The sequence below is a fragment of the Echinops telfairi genome, unplaced genomic scaffold (assembly GCF_000313985.2).
Source record: "Echinops telfairi isolate 266 unplaced genomic scaffold, ASM31398v2 ScPeMD7_7458;HRSCAF=8496, whole genome shotgun sequence".
Classification (NCBI taxonomy): Eukaryota; Metazoa; Chordata; class Mammalia; order Afrosoricida; family Tenrecidae; genus Echinops; species Echinops telfairi.
The window spans coordinates 50,632,835-50,648,634 of record NW_022111358.1 but is presented as its reverse complement, the minus strand read 5'-3'; the positions used below and the strand labels follow the sequence as shown (position 1 = coordinate 50,648,634).

Here is a 15,800-nt window from a genome sequence, read left to right as displayed (position 1 = left end):
GCAGGGCCGGAGCCGGCGGCGCGAGGGCCTGAAGCGGCGCCAGGAGGAGGCGAGTCCTGCGACGCGAGGGGTCCGGCGGCCGGAGCTCGAGTTGCTCGTGGCGCCGGGCAGGCAGCCCTCGCTCGGAGCGTGCCTGCGTGGGACTGCTGCCCTGGCCGCCAGCTGCCCCGGGGCGGGGGACGGGGTCGGAGCGTGAGCCCTGACCAGCCTCGGTGCCTTCGCAGGTGTGCGATGACCCGGAGGAGCTGCACAGGAAAGTCCGGGAGCTGGCCAGCGCCGTCAGGAACGCCAAGTACTTGGTGGTCTACACGGGCGCGGGGATCAGCACGGTAGGGAGGCCCCGTCCAGCGGAACCTCCTGCAGGACCTGAGAGGGCAGGGGGGCGGGGCTCTGTAGACCAGATTGCAACCCAGCCCAGAAAACGAATCTTTAAAGCAGTGGTTCTGTCGGGTTCCTGGTGGCAAAGAGTGCTTTATTTGCTGGCTGCTAACCACAAGGTCAGCAGTTTGAAACCACCAGCCATCCCTCGGGAGGCTTTCTACTCCAGAATTACAGTCTCAGAAACCCACAGGGTTCGTTCTACCCTGTCCTATTGGGTCATGTTGTGAGTTGGCATCAACGGATGGCATTGAGTTTTTGAGAAATGAGGTTGGTTAGGAGAGAGGAGGCAGTCTGCGAAACCCACAGGGCCAGTTCTACTCCGTTTCACGGTCTCTGAGTCGGAATCGACTCCACAGAAGTGGTGAGGTTCCCTGCGTTTTCCTAAGGACCCCTGGTGGGGTTAGCAGTTCAACCCCCCTGGCTGTTGCTCAAGAGAAAGATGAGGCAGTCTCGGAATCAGAGTAGATTTGATGGTGGTTGGTTTTGGAGGGTGGTTTTTGCCTTTCTTAGAGACAAATCCTATCCGAGAGGGAGTATGTGCCTCCCAACCCTTGAAAGATACTTGAGCCCTGCTCTGTCCAGTTCTTTGAAAAGCAGAGAAGGCAGAGGGGTAAGCAGTACCGCTTCACCTGGTGCAGTCGGGCAGAGCTGGGCCTCCAGCGACTCAGACTGCAGCTGTATCACGGTGCCCACCCGAGGGAGAGAAGAGGGCCGCAGAAAGAGAGGTGTAGGAGGGGGTAGGGCCGAGTTTGGAGGTGTCTCATGGAGGCGCTGTGGGGCATGACCAGTTTGGGAAGCATGATGGTCATATGTCAGTCACGGGGCCCCACAGAGGTGAGCACCAAGTGGTTCCCATCGCTCATGAGGTCAGAGTGTCTTGAGCAGAGCCCTACAGGGGCAGTGGCTGTTCAGGCTTGCGGTGACAGATGCAGGCCCCACGCACTGCAGGATCAGGGACTGGCCCTGAACCCAGGCCTGGAAGTGAAGCAAGAAAGGAGGGTTTTCACTATTCTCCCCTGGAGTCCAGTCACCTTCCAGCCAAGCAGCCAACAGGAGCATTGTCAGGGGTCCTGAGAGCCGAGGTCTGCTCGTTAAGCCGGCAGCAGGCAGTCTCCTCCCCACCCTGGGAGAGCTGCTCTTCACCTCTGGTGCCTGGGTGATGAAGCAGTGACTGGGCTGCCTATCAAGGTGGGGTAGCAGGCCCTTTGACTGCAGAAGCACCAGCTGACCATGTCCCGAGACCGGGTTCCTTGCCATAGGCAGGGCTGGCATGGTGACACTGAAGAGGTTTGGTGTGGGTGTGGGGGTGGAATGTGTGTGTGATGTCTCCTCCAGCCTCGAAGTATGAGCTGGGCACTGGGGGACGGGGCAGCCCAGAAAGGGAGCTCCTGGACCCCCCTCCGGCAGGCAGGTCTGGCCGGCCGCCAGGATTGAGGCAGGTAAGGGCCTGCTTCCTGTAGCAGAGAAGTCGGACGCTCCCTGCAGCCAGGCACTTTTCACCAGGCTTGTTTTCTTCCTGAACATGCAGGCAGCTTCCATCCCAGATTACCGGGGTCCCAATGGGGTATGGACACTGCTGCAGAAGGGGAGGGATGTCAGGTAAGCTGCTTGGCCCCAGGGCCGCCCAGCAGAGGCAGCAGCTAGGGTGAGGAGGGCTAACCCCACAGGATCTCAGCCCATCCCCCTCCCTCCCCGCAGTGTCACTGACCTGAGTGAGGCCGACCCTACGCTCACCCACATGAGCATCACCCGCCTGCACGAACAGAAGCTGGTGAGTGCCCGCCCTCACCCTCTGACAGCCTGCTCCCAGGCACTGTCTGAGCCCCGAGGCCTCACTGCAGGCCGTGGGCAGTTCTCCTGGGTCTCTATAACCAGAGCCCTGAGTCCCTTTCCAACAGGGGTGGGGACTGCCCACTAGCCCTTTGTCCCTCTGGGCCCCTCAGAGCCGCTAGGGGAGAGTCTTCCTTTGTCCTACCCTGCTGGCACAGTGGCTTTGCTGTACAGCTGCCCTTGACCTGGAGCTGATCACAGACTGGGCCAGCCAAGAACAGCTTACCTCTGAGTGCAGTGCTCCCCTGCCCCTGAGTGACAGGAGCCCCCCTCATCCCAACAGGTGCAGCACGTGGTGTCTCAGAACTGTGACGGGCTGCACCTGAGGAGCGGGCTTCCCCGGACGGCCATCTCAGAGCTACATGGGAACATGTACATAGAGGTGAGGGGTCTGTGGTAAGGTGGGGCTCCTTGCTCACAGGTCCCTCCCCCCTCCCCTTACCAGGTGCCTCTCCCTGAATTCTCTCCCCACCTCCCCATGGAGCACTCCCCGCTCATGCCCCTCACGGCCCCTCCCTCAGGTCTGCACCTCCTGTATCCCCAACCGGGAGTACGTGCGAGTGTTCGATGTGACAGAGCGCACGGCCCTGCACCGGCACCAGACAGGCCGCACCTGCCACAAGTGTGGGGCACAACTCCGTGACACCATCGTGCACTTCGGGGAGCGGGGCACTCTGGGGCAGCCGCTGAACTGGGAGGCAGCCACAGCAGCTGCCAGCAAGGCAGACACCATCCTGTGCTTGGGGTCCAGTCTAAAGGTACCAAGAAGTGGTCCCACTCCTCACTTCCCCTCCCCTGCCAGGCCCTCTGCGAAGCCCAGCTCCAACTGCCCCGCGTGTGCCCCGTCTGCTCCCACAGGTCCTGAAGAAGTACCCCCATCTCTGGTGCATGACTAAACCCCCCAGCCGGCGGCCCAAACTGTATATAGTGAATCTGCAGGTATGCGGGGCAGGGGTGGTGGTGGTGTGGGGCTGGCTGCAGGGGAAGGATTGAGGCTACTGGTTGTGGGTGGGAAATGGGCATTCTGCTCATGGCTGTGTCCCCGCCTCAGTGGACACCCAAAGACGACGGAGCCACCCTGAAGGTGCATGGGAAGTGTGATGAGGTCATGAGGCTCCTCATGAATGAGCTGGGCCTGGAGACCCCACCCTACAGCAGGTGAGTGGGCGCTGTGGCTGCGCCCACCGTGCCGGCCCGCTGCCCGAGGGCCCCTCTCTTCCCTCTGTTGTGGGTGCTGGGCCTGGTGGGAGGCGGCTGAAGGGCCCTGGGCCACAGAGCCTGGAGCCCTGGTGTGTGGGTGCTGGCAGGCCGGCCTGTGGGCACTCAGACTGAACCTGACTGCTGAAGTTGTGATGGTGTGGTTGTAGTGTGTGTACTGAGTAAAAGGTTTACACTTTCTTTCTCTGTGAATTTTCAGGGTCTTTTAGGGGAAATCAATAACTTCTTTTAATCAAAGGGTTCAAGAAATTAAGGATTCCTTCACCTTCTGGGCCTGGCAATTCTTGTATGTTGTTTGTGGTGTTCTGTGGCGTGGGCCTGCTGTGTGCTGTACCTCTTTATTTTTACATGAACTTAGCTCATCTTCTTTGCCCGCGCACTGTGTCTCACGTTCATGACGTGTGCTTCCGCATCTCAACTCAGACACATGATTCTTCACAACCTCCCACCCTGCCCCCCACCCCCACCCCCGACCATCCGGGAAAAGGGGGAGCAAGTGAAGGGGCCCAGAGTAGCGAGGGCCTGGTCCTGGAGGTGGAGGCGGCCCATCCCTGTGCATGGTCACCGCGGCACAGTGCTGACCTTGGCGTCACTGCCCTTGCGCTGCTGCGGACCACAGCCCAGCCCAGATGAAGGACAGTGGGGAGGTGGAGGCAGAGGTCAGCTCTCCCATCCTGGGGCAGGCGGAGGCCGAGGGGCAAGTCCTCCCACCTTGTCTGATTGTGGTGTACACGTTCCTTTCCTGGTAGGTGGCAGGACCCCATCTTCTCACTGGCGACCCCCCTCCGTGCCAGCGAGGAAGACAGCCACACCCAGAGAGCCCTGTGCCGCAGCAGAGAGGACGCCCTGCCTGGCGGCCAGGGCACCCCAGCAGGCCCGGCCCCTGTGCGAGGGGGCTGGTTTGGCAGGGGCTGCACCAAGCGCACCAAGAGGAAGAGGGTCACGTAGCTGCTGCTAGGGAAAGAACTTGGTGGTCTCTTGGCAACTGGCTAGTCCTCCTCCTCAGGCCGAGGTCCCCTGGAGGGCTGCTGCCCTCGGTCTGGTGAGAAGGCATGTAGTGACGGATCAGCCATCGCCCATCTCTGGGGCCTGCACCTCCTGCCCCTGCACCTCTGTGGGGTCTCAGGAGGGCGTTTCCACACCCAGCTGCTGAGAGAGCAGCACCAGCTGCCTTACCTCGGCCACGGCCAGTCTCAGGAACCAGCCCTTTCTACTACTACTACTTACTCGGGATGCTAACTGTGCAGGGGCCTTTCCCGCTGGGTGTGCGGTGTGGGTGGGCCTGGGCCGGTGGGGCGTGGAGCCTGGTGCTCAGTCTTTTTATCGTCCTTATTAAACGATAAACTGCACTGTTGACCGGTCTGGGTGCCTGCGGGCGGGGCGGGGGCCGCACGGGTCTAGGAGAGGTTCCTTCCGGGGACAGGCAGGTGCCCGGTGCCTGGCTAATTTGAACGACCAGTAAGCGGTGGTGTGCGCGGCTCGTCGTGGGGGGCACGCCATTGGTCAGACTGGAAGGGGCGGGGCGTACAAGTGACGTACCATTGCAGGGGGTGGCTGGCCTCAAGTGCCATTGGTGGGGTGAGGGGGCGTGGTCGGGGTGGGGCCTCGGGCAGTGGGGCGGAGCCTGGGCCAGCAGCGCTCGCCGTTGGTCGGAGTTCGGGGGCCGTCGCGGGGCGGGGCTGGCGGGGCGAGGCCCAGACGTCGGCGCTCGCCATTGGCTGCTTGCGGCAGGGTGAGGCCTGCGTGACGGCCCCGCGCGTGCGCGGGGTGGGCGGCGGAGGCGGCGGCGGCTCAGTTGCTGGGACGCAGGAGCCAGGCTGCGTCGCCGGCGAACCATGATCCGGAACGGGCACGGGGCTGTGGGCGCCGCGGACCCGCCGGAGTCAGCTGGCCGGCGCGCAGTACGAGTGTGGTGCGACGGCTGGTGAGCGCGGGGCGGAGCGGGGCAGCTCTGGATCTCGGCGGCTCGGCCTGGTGCCCGGCCGCGCCGCGCTCCGGAGGGCGGCCGGTGGCCGAGCGTTGCTGCCCCCGGAGGCGAGGTCGTTAGGCCGCCCGGGGCGCGGCGTCCGCCCCAGCCCCCTCTGCCCGAGCCCGCAGCGTGCGCTCCGGAGGCCCGGGCTCGACGCGGGCTCCTGGGAGGGTCCCCGTGGAGGTCCCCCCGGGCGACGTGCGTGATCGCAGCTCGCACACGGCCCAGACAGGCCCGTAGCCTCGCCGGGCGGGCGGTCCGCGCACGGCCGGGATGCGGGTGCGAATCCAGTTCCTAAACTGACCGTTTCTCTAGGGCAGCATGTCGGCCGTGCCCTCCGAGGCCGGCCTCTCAGCTGGCTCTGATGTGGGAGACTTGGACCGCAGGCACGGCGTACCCAGTGCCCACTCGGGTCACTGGACAGTGGCCTTCTAGGGCTGTCAAGGCTATGCACACAAGAAACCCACTGCGGTCCAGGCGACTGCTCGCCACCCTATAGGACGGATAGGACCAGAACTTCCCTGACTGGAAACCTGTAGCCACCAGTCAGCGGCCTCTTTGCAGGGGACACTAGAGGAGCAGTCATGTGTAACTAACCTCTGTGGTCCCAGGGCTCTGGTGCTAGTTGGCTGTGACACTTCCAATATAGATACTGTTCCTGGGGGCGGGGGCCACCGACTTCTGTCTGTGCAGACATGGTGGACCCAGACACAGGGGATTATTGGGTGGATATCACAGGGATATCAACAGGAAGGTCCTCTATCCTAGCCCAGGACCTGAGAGTTGCACCTTGCCCAAGACTCATCTCAGAAAGGAGACATGGTTTTGTGGCAGTGGACTCTGACCCTGGTCATAACCCCTGAGCCCAGGCTGGCCGTAACCGCGAGGCCACAGAAGTGACACATCCCACACCCAGCCCCACTCCTGCTCTGTGTCTGGGTCCACCATGTCTGCACAGCCTGCCAGCGCTCTCTCCAACCCTGGGCAGGGACCCTGGGAGCAGCTGCCCCTGGGGTGAAGTGGTAGGGGATTATTGCGTGGAGGGATTGCAGTTGTGCCTAGTGCCTGCCCCTTCAAGAAAGGGCCCAGCTTCTGTTCTCCAGACAGCAGGGTGGCTCCCTGAGAGGGTCCTTCTGTCCCTGACAGGAGCTAGGAACATTCCAGAGCATTAACAACAGCCCCCAAGTGTGAGGACAAAGCTCTTGGGATGGGTGGCAGGGATGTCGTCATTTGCCCCAGAAACTCGGACCTCACTGAAGTTTCTGGAACCAGCCATTCCAAACCTTTGACCTTTGCTTTAATGTGGGTGTACAGTGGCACAAGATGCAGTCCCAAATGGATGTTGACTTAGCATGAAGCACCTCTGCCCGAAGCATGCGACTGGTTAGAGGAGGGCTCAGACCATGACCCCCAATGGACTCACTGCTGTCCCTGTACTCAAGGATAGGGGTGTGGAGAGTAGACCTAGCGACTACTGAGGGGTCAGGCGGAAGCTCCTGGGGGCCCTGGCTCCCTCACTGGTCCCCTGGGGCCATGCTGGGTGGCTGACTGGTCCCCTCCACAGTTATGATATGGTACATTATGGCCACTCAAACCAGCTGCGGCAGGCTCGGGCCATGGGCGACTACCTCATCGTGGGTGTGCACACAGACGGTGAGTGAGTCTTGGCTTCTGGGATACCCTGCCCCGCCTTCCTGTGCTAGGCCTAGCTGGGGCTTTGGGCCAGCCTGTGGCAGGCCCTTCAGGTGCCCATCTGCCCCTCTTGTCACAGAGGAGATCTCCAAGCACAAGGGCCCACCCGTGTTCACCCAGGAGGAGAGGTACAAGATGGTGCAGGCCATCAAGTGGGTGGACGAAGTGGTACCCTCAGCCCCCTACGTCACCACTCTGGAGACACTGGACAAGTACAACTGTGACTTCTGCGTCCACGGCAGTGAGTGGCACTGGGCCTGAGGCTGTTGCAGGTCACCACTCGGGTGCGGTGGGCCCGGCACTCCGCACCCAGAGGCCTTTGAGGTGGCCATTCAGACCTGGGGGTCCCTGGAGAGGCCAGAGGAGAGTTGTGGGTATTTCCCCAGACTCTGGTGCACACCGGGTGGGCCTGTCACAGTGGGAAGGGGGTGTCTCAGGCTCCAAAGTGCCATTGCCTTGGGTTGAGGGTCCTGCTCTGTGCGTGATGCCACAGATGACATCACACTGACGGTGGATGGCCGAGACACCTACGAGGAGGTCAAGCAGGCCGGGCGGTACAGGTGAGCCAGGGGTGCCCGCCCCCCAGCACTCGAGGGTGGGGGGTGGGGAGAGGGGCTCTTTGGATGGGGTCCTGTGTCCCCTGCCCCTGTAGGTACAGCACTTGGAGCAGGGTTGTGAAAAAGTGGCATGTGTTAGTCTGTGTGGTCCAGGACAGTGGCCGCTGGCAGCGCTGAGCACCGGAAATAGGGTTACTTTCAACCTAAAGCCCAGCATGGCCAGTGGCTCCGCCTGTGTTGTGCATCCTGTAGGGGGTGGGGGTCTCTAGCTGATCCAAGCGCTGCAGCCTTCTGGGTCTCTGCTTGTGGGGGGCGGAGGGGTGGGGGCAGACTGCTACCATGCTTAGCATCCTGCTGCCTCCTCTGGCAGAGAGTGCAAGCGGACCCAGGGCGTTTCCACCACCGACCTCGTCGGCCGGATGCTGCTGGTGACCAAGGCCCACCACAGCAGCCAGGTGAGTATGCAACCCCAAGGTCTAGGATGTACCTGAGGGAAGAGGGGACCTAGCAGGGGAGAGGTTGCTCCTTCATCAGCACCCACTCCTCTGGGTTCTGTCTCAGCCCTCGCCCCTCATTCTCCCCATAGGAGATGTTTTCTGAGTACCGGGAATACGCAGATAGCTTTGGCAAGGTGAGTGTTCCCACGCTGCCCTGGGGCTAAGCTGCAGGCTCCTCACCTCCTGCCTATCCCAGGAAAGGGCTCATGGCCAGCTTGGGGGCACTGGGAGAAGGGTGGGTACTCCATAGCCACTGCCTGGAGGGCTTTGACCCAGTGGCCTGGCCTCTTTCCTCTGTAGCCCCCTCACCTGACACTCATCTGGGAAACCCTGTCCTCAGAAGGCCTCACCCAGATGACCAGATGGTAGCCTCAGGGTGCTGGGTCCTACAGGCCTGTGTCTGGCCACTTGCCATTGTCTCCTCCCCTGGCCTGGTGTTGATGCTGGCCCTGGGATACCCCGTGTGCTGGTGGGCTGGTGGTGTGGACAGGAGCTCCTCTGCCTGGGCCATGGCACTCGGGGGGTGGGGTGGGGGGGTATGCCAGCTCCTGCCAGCCTTGGCCCCTTCCCTGGCTGCAAGGCTCTTCCCTTACTCCTTTGTCCTCACCCTTCGCCTCCAGAGGCACGCCGGCAATCTGCCCTGTCTGTGCAGGGTCCCAGGGTGGGGGCTGCTGCTGACCAGCACCTCTGCCTGCAGTGTCCAGGCGGCCGGAACCCGTGGACAGGGGTGTCCCAGTTCCTGCAGACCTCCCAGAAGATCATCCAGTTTGCGTCTGGGAAGGAGCCGCAGCCCGGGGAGACCGTCATCTACGTGGCTGGGGCCTTCGACCTCTTCCGTATCCTTCCAGGGCTTCCTGCTGCCTCTGTGGGCTGGAGAGCCCACTGCCCCTTCCCTTCCCTTCCCTGCTGCCTGCTCCTTAACCTGGCCACAGACATCGGCCACGTGGACTTCCTGGAGAAAGTGCACGGGCTGGTGGGGCGGCCTTATGTCATCGCTGGCCTGCATTTCGACCAGGTCCTCGTCTGGCACAGGCGGGAACAGGGGCTGGCACTGATGGACAGGGGTGGAAGCCCTGGAGGAGGGCCAAGCACAGGCTCTGGCAGTAGAGCCCTGGGGGAAGGACATGGCAGAGAGAGGGCTGGGAGGGAGCCCCATGTATAATCTCTGGGTGGCAGCTGACCTACCCCACTTACCTCCCCCCAGGAGGTCAACCACTACAAGGGGAAGAACTACCCCATCATGAACCTGCATGAGCGGACCCTCAGCGTGCTGGCCTGCCGGGTGAGGGAGGGCAGCAGGGTGGGGAGAGGTCAGTGGTGGGCAGGGGTTTCTGGGGGTCCCCTGTGAGTGGAGGCTGGGCTTAGCTGCCTCTGTGCTGTCCTCACAGTATGTGTCCGAAGTGGTGATTGGGGCCCCTTATGCAGTCACTGCTGAGCTCCTGGACCACTTCAAGGTGAGCCCACAGCACCCGAGGGACCCATGCTGGGCAGGGTCCTGAGTGGTGATGGCTGACCAGAGATTTCTCCCAGGTGGACCTGGTATGTCATGGCAAGACAGAGATTGTGCCTGATAAGGATGGCTCAGACCCCTACCAGGTGGGTCGGGGGTCTCCCGTTCATTGCTGAAGAGCGATTGTGAGTGGGAACTGGGTTACCACTGAGCCTGGCCCCACACGGCGCCTGCGTGAGCGTGTACCCACACATGATACATCCCCCCCTCCCCAAGGAGCCCAAACAGAGGGGCATCTTCTGCCAGGTGGACAGCGGCAGTGACCTGACCACCGACCTCATTGTGCAGAGGATCATCAAGAACAGGTGAGGTAGTGAAGGCCTGGCCCGCTGCCTGGGGCCGGTGGCCATGCTGAGGTGCACCTGCCCCCCACAGGCTGGAGTACGAAGCGCGGAACGAGAAGAAAGAGGCCAAGGAGCTGGCCTTCCTGGAGGCCGCACGCAGGCAGGAGAGGGACTGTGACCTCTGACCATCAGGTTGCCGCCCCTGACCTGCTTCCTGTGGCTTAGATCTACCTCCCCAGCCCCCTCCCGCACCAGCTCTGCAGCGCCCAGGGCAGTCTTCCTCACTTGCCTGCTCCCCGTGCTGTTGGAGGGCTGCTGCCTAGCTGAGTTGTGAACACAGGGAGTGGAAGCCCAAGTGGGAGCGGGCGCTTAGACCAAGTGCTGCTCCTGAATCCGTGGAGGCCCAGCCCCTGCTCAGCTTGGTCCTCAGAGGCTCTGCAGGGCTGTTCCCACGAGACCGGTCTGTGCTGCACCACCCATGTGTGTGTGTGGGGGGTGTTTGGAGCTCCAGCGAGTGGGAGGGGGTGCTCCAGGAAGAGCCGCCCCTCCTTTCCTGTGGGCCCACCCTGCCCCCTGCTTTCCTCCCGAGGCCCCACTGCTCTGGGACTGTCCCATCCTGTGTTGTACCCACATGCTGCTGTTGGTCTGTGGGGCAGCTGAATAAACCATGGGAAGCTCTGCCCCGAGCGAGCGGCGGACAGGTGGCTGTGTCGCACGGCGGGAGGGGGGAGGGGACACTCTGGATAAGGAGCTGGCTCTGCAGGCCCCCTCACCAACCACAGGGTCTCCTTCCCAAGCTGTGTGCCCCAGGGCTCTGTTCTCAGGTCAGGTCTGAGGAAAGTCAGTGGGCCTTGGTTTGTGTACATGTGAGGATTGCAGGGAGGTGTTTGCAACCTGCCTCCCTCTGCCCTCCCCAAGGGACCTTTGGTTCCCCTCAGGGTTCAAGGAGCACTGGCAGCAGTGGGGACTGGACTGCGGCCCAGCCACCAGGCTCCCATGGGTAGCTTTTCTGCCACCCACCTCCTGGAACTTCCCTGAACAGTGGCTACCTGCTCTGGACACTGGATCTTGGGAGTGTGCCAAGGAGCTTGTGGGTCTGTTAACTTGTTAAATCGCTCCCTCCTCCCAGCCCTTAAACCCCAGATCTACTCCAGGTCCACATTGAACCTCTGAGAAAAGAGTGACCCCCCAGAGTCCCCCACCCAGAGGGAAAGGGGCCCACGAAAAACCATCAGCTTGATGGGTAACAAGGCTTCTCAAAGGCAGGGCTTCTGGGGGACCTTGCAATTCAGAGCTGCGCCACTGATGGGGGCTGTGGGAGGACAGCCTGCCCTGTGACGCCCTGGGGCTGATGAAGGGTGAAGGCAGGCAGGTCAGGGTGCCCCTGGGCGGGCTCAGAAGGGCCTCTGGGGCTGCACTGACCTGTCTCCATTCGCCCCCCCCTCCCCCGTCGTGCGGCGCGGTGCCCCACGTTCCAGACTGTTCCCTCTATACTTTATTCATCTAGTTGGCTGGGGGCGGGGCGGGGCCCCTGGTCAGTCCCGCTCGGGTTCGGCCTTTGCTGCAGTCCGTGGGGCGAAGCGACAGGAGGACATCTGCCTTGCACTGGAAGGTCCCGCCGTCAGGGAGCCGCGCGCAGCTCTGCAGACTTGGGGCGACGTGGCGGATGCACACGGCCTGGGGCAAGCGGAGCAGAGCTAAAGGGACGACCCCCCCCACCCCCAGCGCCCCCCAGCTCACATGCCCTCAGGCTGGTCCTCACCGGCTTCTGCAGGCTTGGGCGCAATGCCGGGCTGTGGACGGTGGCCTGGGCGCGCCGCGCGTAAGGGGAGGTGTGGGATCCGGAGAGCAGCCCCGCAGCACGGCCCACAGAGTAGTAGCTGCGCCCATTCGGCGGCTTGTACCATGCGCGCCCAGCTGGGGCCAGCAGCAGAGCAAAGGCCAGGGCGGCGGTCGCCAGCGTGGTGGGCAGGGCCATGAGGATGCAGGCAGGCGACTGCTGGTGGCAGCAGCGACTGGCGTGCTTTTATCTGTGGTTGGCAGGCAGGCGCGGGGGCTGGGGAGCCCGAGGCGCGGTGAATCAGGTGGACAAGCGCAACGCCACGGGCCTCCCCACTCCTAGGATGAAGCCTCCCTGCAGCGCCAGCTTACGTTTGCACCTCGTGGGGCTCAAAGCACCTTTCCACGGCGGGGCTGGATCCTGGGGCTGTTTGCCACTTGCTCGGCCAGGGAATCAAGAGCCCCTGGGTGCCAGTGGGAGCAGCTCTGCCAGCTGGGGAACCACTGAAGCGCTCCTGTGGCCCCAGCCTGGGCACCTGGTCCACCACACATCACACTGTGCCAAGAACCTTCGTAGATGGGCCCAGAGACCCAGGACAAGGCCTGGCCAGCGTGGACAGCCAGGCCTGCAGGCTGGCTCTGCTAGAGCATGGGGCAGTTGTCCAAGCTTTTTAGGGAGCTGCAGGCAGGGAGACCGTGACCTCGCTGGAGAAGGGAGTGGCTGGACTCAGGTCTCTAATGCTGAAAGGGAGACGAGTGTTCCCTAGAGAATAATGTCAGGAGAGGGGCCCCCAGGTGGGCGAAGAGGATGGTCCCTAGAAGGAGGGTGGGAGGACACCCTGCCAAGTCATCTGACCAGCTGCTGGCCACGCACACGGCCTGCAAGGCTGCACTGGACAGGACTGGAGGGGAGCACAGGGCTGTAGCAGGCTCCCTGGCTGCAAAATCAGGGCCCAAACACGCTGCTCCCAGACCCTCCCTAAGGGGCTCCTAGGAGGGGCCATGCTGCCCTGGCTCTTGGGGTCACCTTGCCAGTTAGCAGGCACACAGCTGAGGGGCTCCCAGCTGAGCTGTCAGCCTGAGTCAGTTTGGAGTGGGCCGCAGGTGCTGAAGGGATGTTTATTCATGAGAGTTTTAATATTGGGAACAGGAGCCGGCGGCCTCCAGCCAGCCAGGAGACTCTAATGCATGTCAACCCCTCACCCCCACTCCACTCCACCCCCACACCTGTCAGCTTCTCACAGGAAACCAGACTGGCTGGCTTCAACTCTGCCTCGGGGGTGGGGGGCTGTCTTCTGAGGACCCCAGCTGGTGGGTAGTGAGCCCAGGTGGAGCTGAGGGGTGGCAAGCAATGTGCCTACCTTCCCCCCCCCCCCGCAGAATCCAGGGGGGCCATGCCTGAGGCATAGAGTGGGGGGGGTGTTGTAGTCCAGGTAGGGGCTGGAAGCAGAGCTGGGCTGGAGTGGGAGCAAGTCTGGGCGCTGGCTCACTCCTTGAACTTCCACTCCTGGCGGCACATGGGGCAGTGCTGCTGCACCTGCTGCGCGTGGAGCCACTTGAGGATGCAGTGCATGTGGAAGCAGTGGGAGCACTGGCCCCACACCAGGGGACAGTCATCACCCGGCACCTTACCTGCAGACGGGAGGGAAGCAGGCACTCAGGGTGGGCCCCAGCGGGAGGCACCCCCCCCCCAGGGCTCCCCCTTTTCTGTGTGGCAGGCCAGGCCAAAGAGGCCCCTGACCTGCGGCCCCTGTGCAAAGCCGACCCTCAGTTACCTCCCGGGAAGGCTGAGAAGCTATCTAGAGCCAGGAGGGACATTTGCAATAGACCCTTGGAGGACAGCTGCAAGCACCTGCCCACAGGTGGCCCTGTGGCACTTGCCTGTCTGCTTCACATCAGCCAAACCCAAGGTTCTGGTGGGGTGGGGTAGGGGCACGACCATCCTGATGGCTGATGGCTCCCACCCTGCATCGCTCATGGCACTTCTCTGGTGAGATGTTTTTTTGGAACTGCTCTGGCACAGAAAGACAGCGGCCTGTGCCCTGATCACTGCAGATGGTTAAGAGGGTCCACGGCAGTGGAGATGAAGAAGGGGGTGTGAGGGGCTCAGCACATCGCTGCATAGCCAGGCACACATCGTCTCCCCGCGCCCCATCTTCTCCCTTTCTCTGCTCCACTGGAGTCCCTGGGCTCTGCTGCCCAAGCCCAGGCCAGATTTAGATTGGTTCTCCCTTGGCAGCCTGACATCAGCCCTTTCAAACTGGGTCCCCTGCCCAGGGAGGACAATGGTGGCTTAACTTTTCAAAGAGGAGGCCCTGGTTGGATTCCGGCCAAAGCCCCTGTGGTAGTTACATCACTTTAGATCAACATGAAGATGTATAACAGCGTAGGGGTGGTATTCAACCTGTCAACTGGGGCCCTGACATCTACTCAGAGGACCCACTCAGGCCATTTTCAGGCCTTTCCAGAAGTAACACCTTTCTCGTTCTGGAAATTACAAATTTGAGGGGGCTTCAGAAAGCTTAAGACAACTTAAAAGGAATGTCTCCATGCATGTTGGCACCCCTGCAGGTTCCCAGTCAACGGTGCTTGGCCTTCACGGCTTAGTTCCTACATTCAGTTGCTACTCAGGTGCAATGAATCCTGAATTAATCAGCTGGTAACCGAAAGGCCCGCAGTTCAAATCCCAGAGCATCTCTGGGACCAAGACCTTGTGAACGTCTTCCAAAAAGATCTCTGCTTAGGTTCCTAGAGTACTGTCTGAGGTCTAACTCATGCAAGTGGCCATCCACGGTGTAAAAGTGGTCCCTGTTTCCAACAAAGGAAGGTCAGGAATACCTGTCTTAATGGCTTCTTGCCAGGAGACCCGAAGAAATGGAAGGTGTCTTTCAGCTAGATATTTGATAAAAGATTCTATGAAAGAATTCTTATCTAAATCGGGGCAATGCAAAACAGAATTTCAGGAGCTTGCGGCTGGGTGGGATGAAGGCCTAAAACTACTGCCCTGGCTCAGCAGAAAGTAAACGTCTGGAAAAGAATGAGGGCAACATGTGTACAAATATGTGTGATACAACTGATGTATGGGTTGTTATGAGTGGTAAGAGCCCCCAATAAAATGATCATTTAATTAAAACATTTGGAGTGAGGGAGAAGGAGGGGAAAAAATGAGGACCTGATGCCAGGGCCTTAGGCGGAGAGCAAATGTTTTGAGAATGATGAGGGCAATGAATGTACACATGTGCTTTACACAATTGATGTATGTGTGGATTGTGATAAGAGTTGTATGAGCCCCTAATAAAATGATAAAAAAAGAAAAAAAAATTAAAGTAAAATTGGCCAGTTAAAGCCAATAAATATATGCTATTTTCCTGCCCTTGTAAAGAGACCTCTGAAGATAAAGGTGCTGTAGCAAAGTGAAGAAATAGATGTGCCCACTATCAGAAAGAATAGCATCTGGGGTCTTAAAAGCTTGTTTTCAAACAAGCAAGCATCTAAGTGAGACAACAACTAAGTGTACATGGACCGAGCATGCCAGCCTGTGTGAGCCAAGGGTTATAAATAACATACTGCATACACTTGAACATAAGCTGGCCCAAATATCAGCCGAGGCACCTAATTTTACCACACAAACTGGATTAAAAATGTGCTGAGCAGGTCTGTCTTAAATAAGATAGGCTGGATGAACAATCTAGAGGAGAAAACAATGGGACCAAAGGTATCAGGGGGCATGGGAGAAGGGGAGATAGGGGAAAGGAAGTGGTGTTGACACGCCCAGGGACAAGAACAACAACAAGTGATCCAAATCGGTGGTGAAGAGGATGTAGGAGGCCTGGTAGGTCGTGACCAAGTGTAATGTAAGGAGAGGAATTACTGAAACCCAAAGGAAGGCTGAACATGATAGTGGGACAGGAGGAAAGTAAAAGGAAACAGAGGAAAGAACTAGGAGGCATCTGTAGAGGTCTAAATAAAGGCATGTACTTAGGTGTGGGGGGAGGTCAGATGCACAGGCATTCCCCCCCTGAGGGCAATCAGTTGCCAAACTGCAGTGGGCCCTGCTCCCTGCCTCTGGGGACAATGGACAGG

At 60.6% G+C, this 15,800-nt stretch overlaps 4 protein-coding genes across 7 annotated transcripts in view; 2 read left to right on the top strand and 2 right to left on the bottom strand.

Moving 5' to 3' along the window:
* The window catches only part of SIRT7 (sirtuin 7), a 5,039-nt gene extending 290 nt beyond the window's left edge, over positions 1–4,749 (top strand). The window contains exons 2-10 of the mRNA XM_045299527.1: positions 5–97; positions 225–329; positions 1,910–1,980; positions 2,080–2,152; positions 2,495–2,593; positions 2,733–2,969; positions 3,070–3,150; positions 3,263–3,369; positions 4,179–4,749. Of these exons, the coding sequence (XP_045155462.1) occupies positions 5–97; positions 225–329; positions 1,910–1,980; positions 2,080–2,152; positions 2,495–2,593; positions 2,733–2,969; positions 3,070–3,150; positions 3,263–3,369; positions 4,179–4,377 (1,065 nt within the window). The 3' untranslated portion in view covers positions 4,378–4,749. The remainder of the gene's footprint in view (positions 1–4; positions 98–224; positions 330–1,909; positions 1,981–2,079; positions 2,153–2,494; positions 2,594–2,732; positions 2,970–3,069; positions 3,151–3,262; positions 3,370–4,178) is intronic.
* A 498-nt stretch (positions 4,750–5,247) lies between these two features.
* On the top strand, positions 5,248–10,624 carry PCYT2 (phosphate cytidylyltransferase 2, ethanolamine). 2 transcript variants are annotated; one of them, XM_045299584.1, is made up of 14 exons: positions 5,248–5,353; positions 6,963–7,051; positions 7,170–7,331; positions 7,584–7,650; positions 8,018–8,102; positions 8,234–8,278; positions 8,445–8,487; positions 8,831–8,980; positions 9,077–9,159; positions 9,349–9,426; positions 9,533–9,598; positions 9,675–9,740; positions 9,871–9,959; positions 10,030–10,624. In XM_045299584.1, the coding sequence occupies exons 1-14, from the start codon at positions 5,265–5,267 to the stop codon at positions 10,121–10,123; spliced, it is 1,206 nt and encodes a 401-aa protein (XP_045155519.1). In that variant the 5' UTR covers positions 5,248–5,264; the 3' UTR covers positions 10,124–10,624. The 2 variants fall into 2 exon arrangements, with proteins under 2 accessions (XP_045155519.1, XP_045155518.1); XM_045299583.1 differs by lacking the exon at positions 8,445–8,487 and having other exon boundaries at positions 8,842–8,980.
* Positions 10,625–11,415: 791 nt separating this feature from the next.
* NPB (neuropeptide B) lies at positions 11,416–12,959 on the bottom strand. The gene is made up of 2 exons (XM_004709226.2): positions 11,701–12,959; positions 11,416–11,615 (listed from the first exon to the last, which is right to left on the bottom strand). The coding sequence occupies exons 1-2, from the start codon at positions 11,914–11,916 to the stop codon at positions 11,442–11,444; spliced, it is 390 nt and encodes a 129-aa protein (XP_004709283.1). The 5' UTR covers positions 11,917–12,959; the 3' UTR covers positions 11,416–11,441.
* Positions 12,960–13,108: 149 nt separating this feature from the next.
* Positions 13,109–15,800, bottom strand: part of ANAPC11 (anaphase promoting complex subunit 11) — a 7,004-nt gene continuing 4,312 nt past the window's right edge. For all 3 annotated transcript variants that reach the window (XM_045300007.1, XM_004709095.2, XM_045300008.1), the window contains exon 3: positions 13,109–13,349. In XM_045300007.1, the coding sequence (XP_045155942.1) occupies positions 13,204–13,349 (146 nt within the window). In that variant the 3' untranslated portion in view covers positions 13,109–13,203. The remainder of the gene's footprint in view (positions 13,350–15,800) is intronic.

Bases quoted from the DNA above. Each gene is read 5' to 3' on its own strand.
- PCYT2 (XM_045299584.1), top strand. From the start codon at position 5,265: ATGATCCGGAACGGGCACGGGGCTGTGGGCGCCGCGGACCCGCCGGAG. The intron at 7,651-8,017 runs GTGAGCCAGGGG...CTCCTCTGGCAG, and splicing joins AAGCAGGCCGGGCGGTACAG to AGAGTGCAAGCGGACCCAGG. The intron at 8,279-8,444 runs GTGAGTGTTCCC...TTTCCTCTGTAG, and splicing joins ACGCAGATAGCTTTGGCAAG to CCCCCTCACCTGACACTCAT.
- NPB (XM_004709226.2), bottom strand. From the start codon at position 11,916: ATGGCCCTGCCCACCACGCTGGCGACCGCCGCCCTGGCCTTTGCTCTG. The intron at 11,616-11,700 runs GTGAGGACCAGC...CGCTTGCCCCAG, and splicing joins GCCCAAGCCTGCAGAAGCCG to GCCGTGTGCATCCGCCACGT.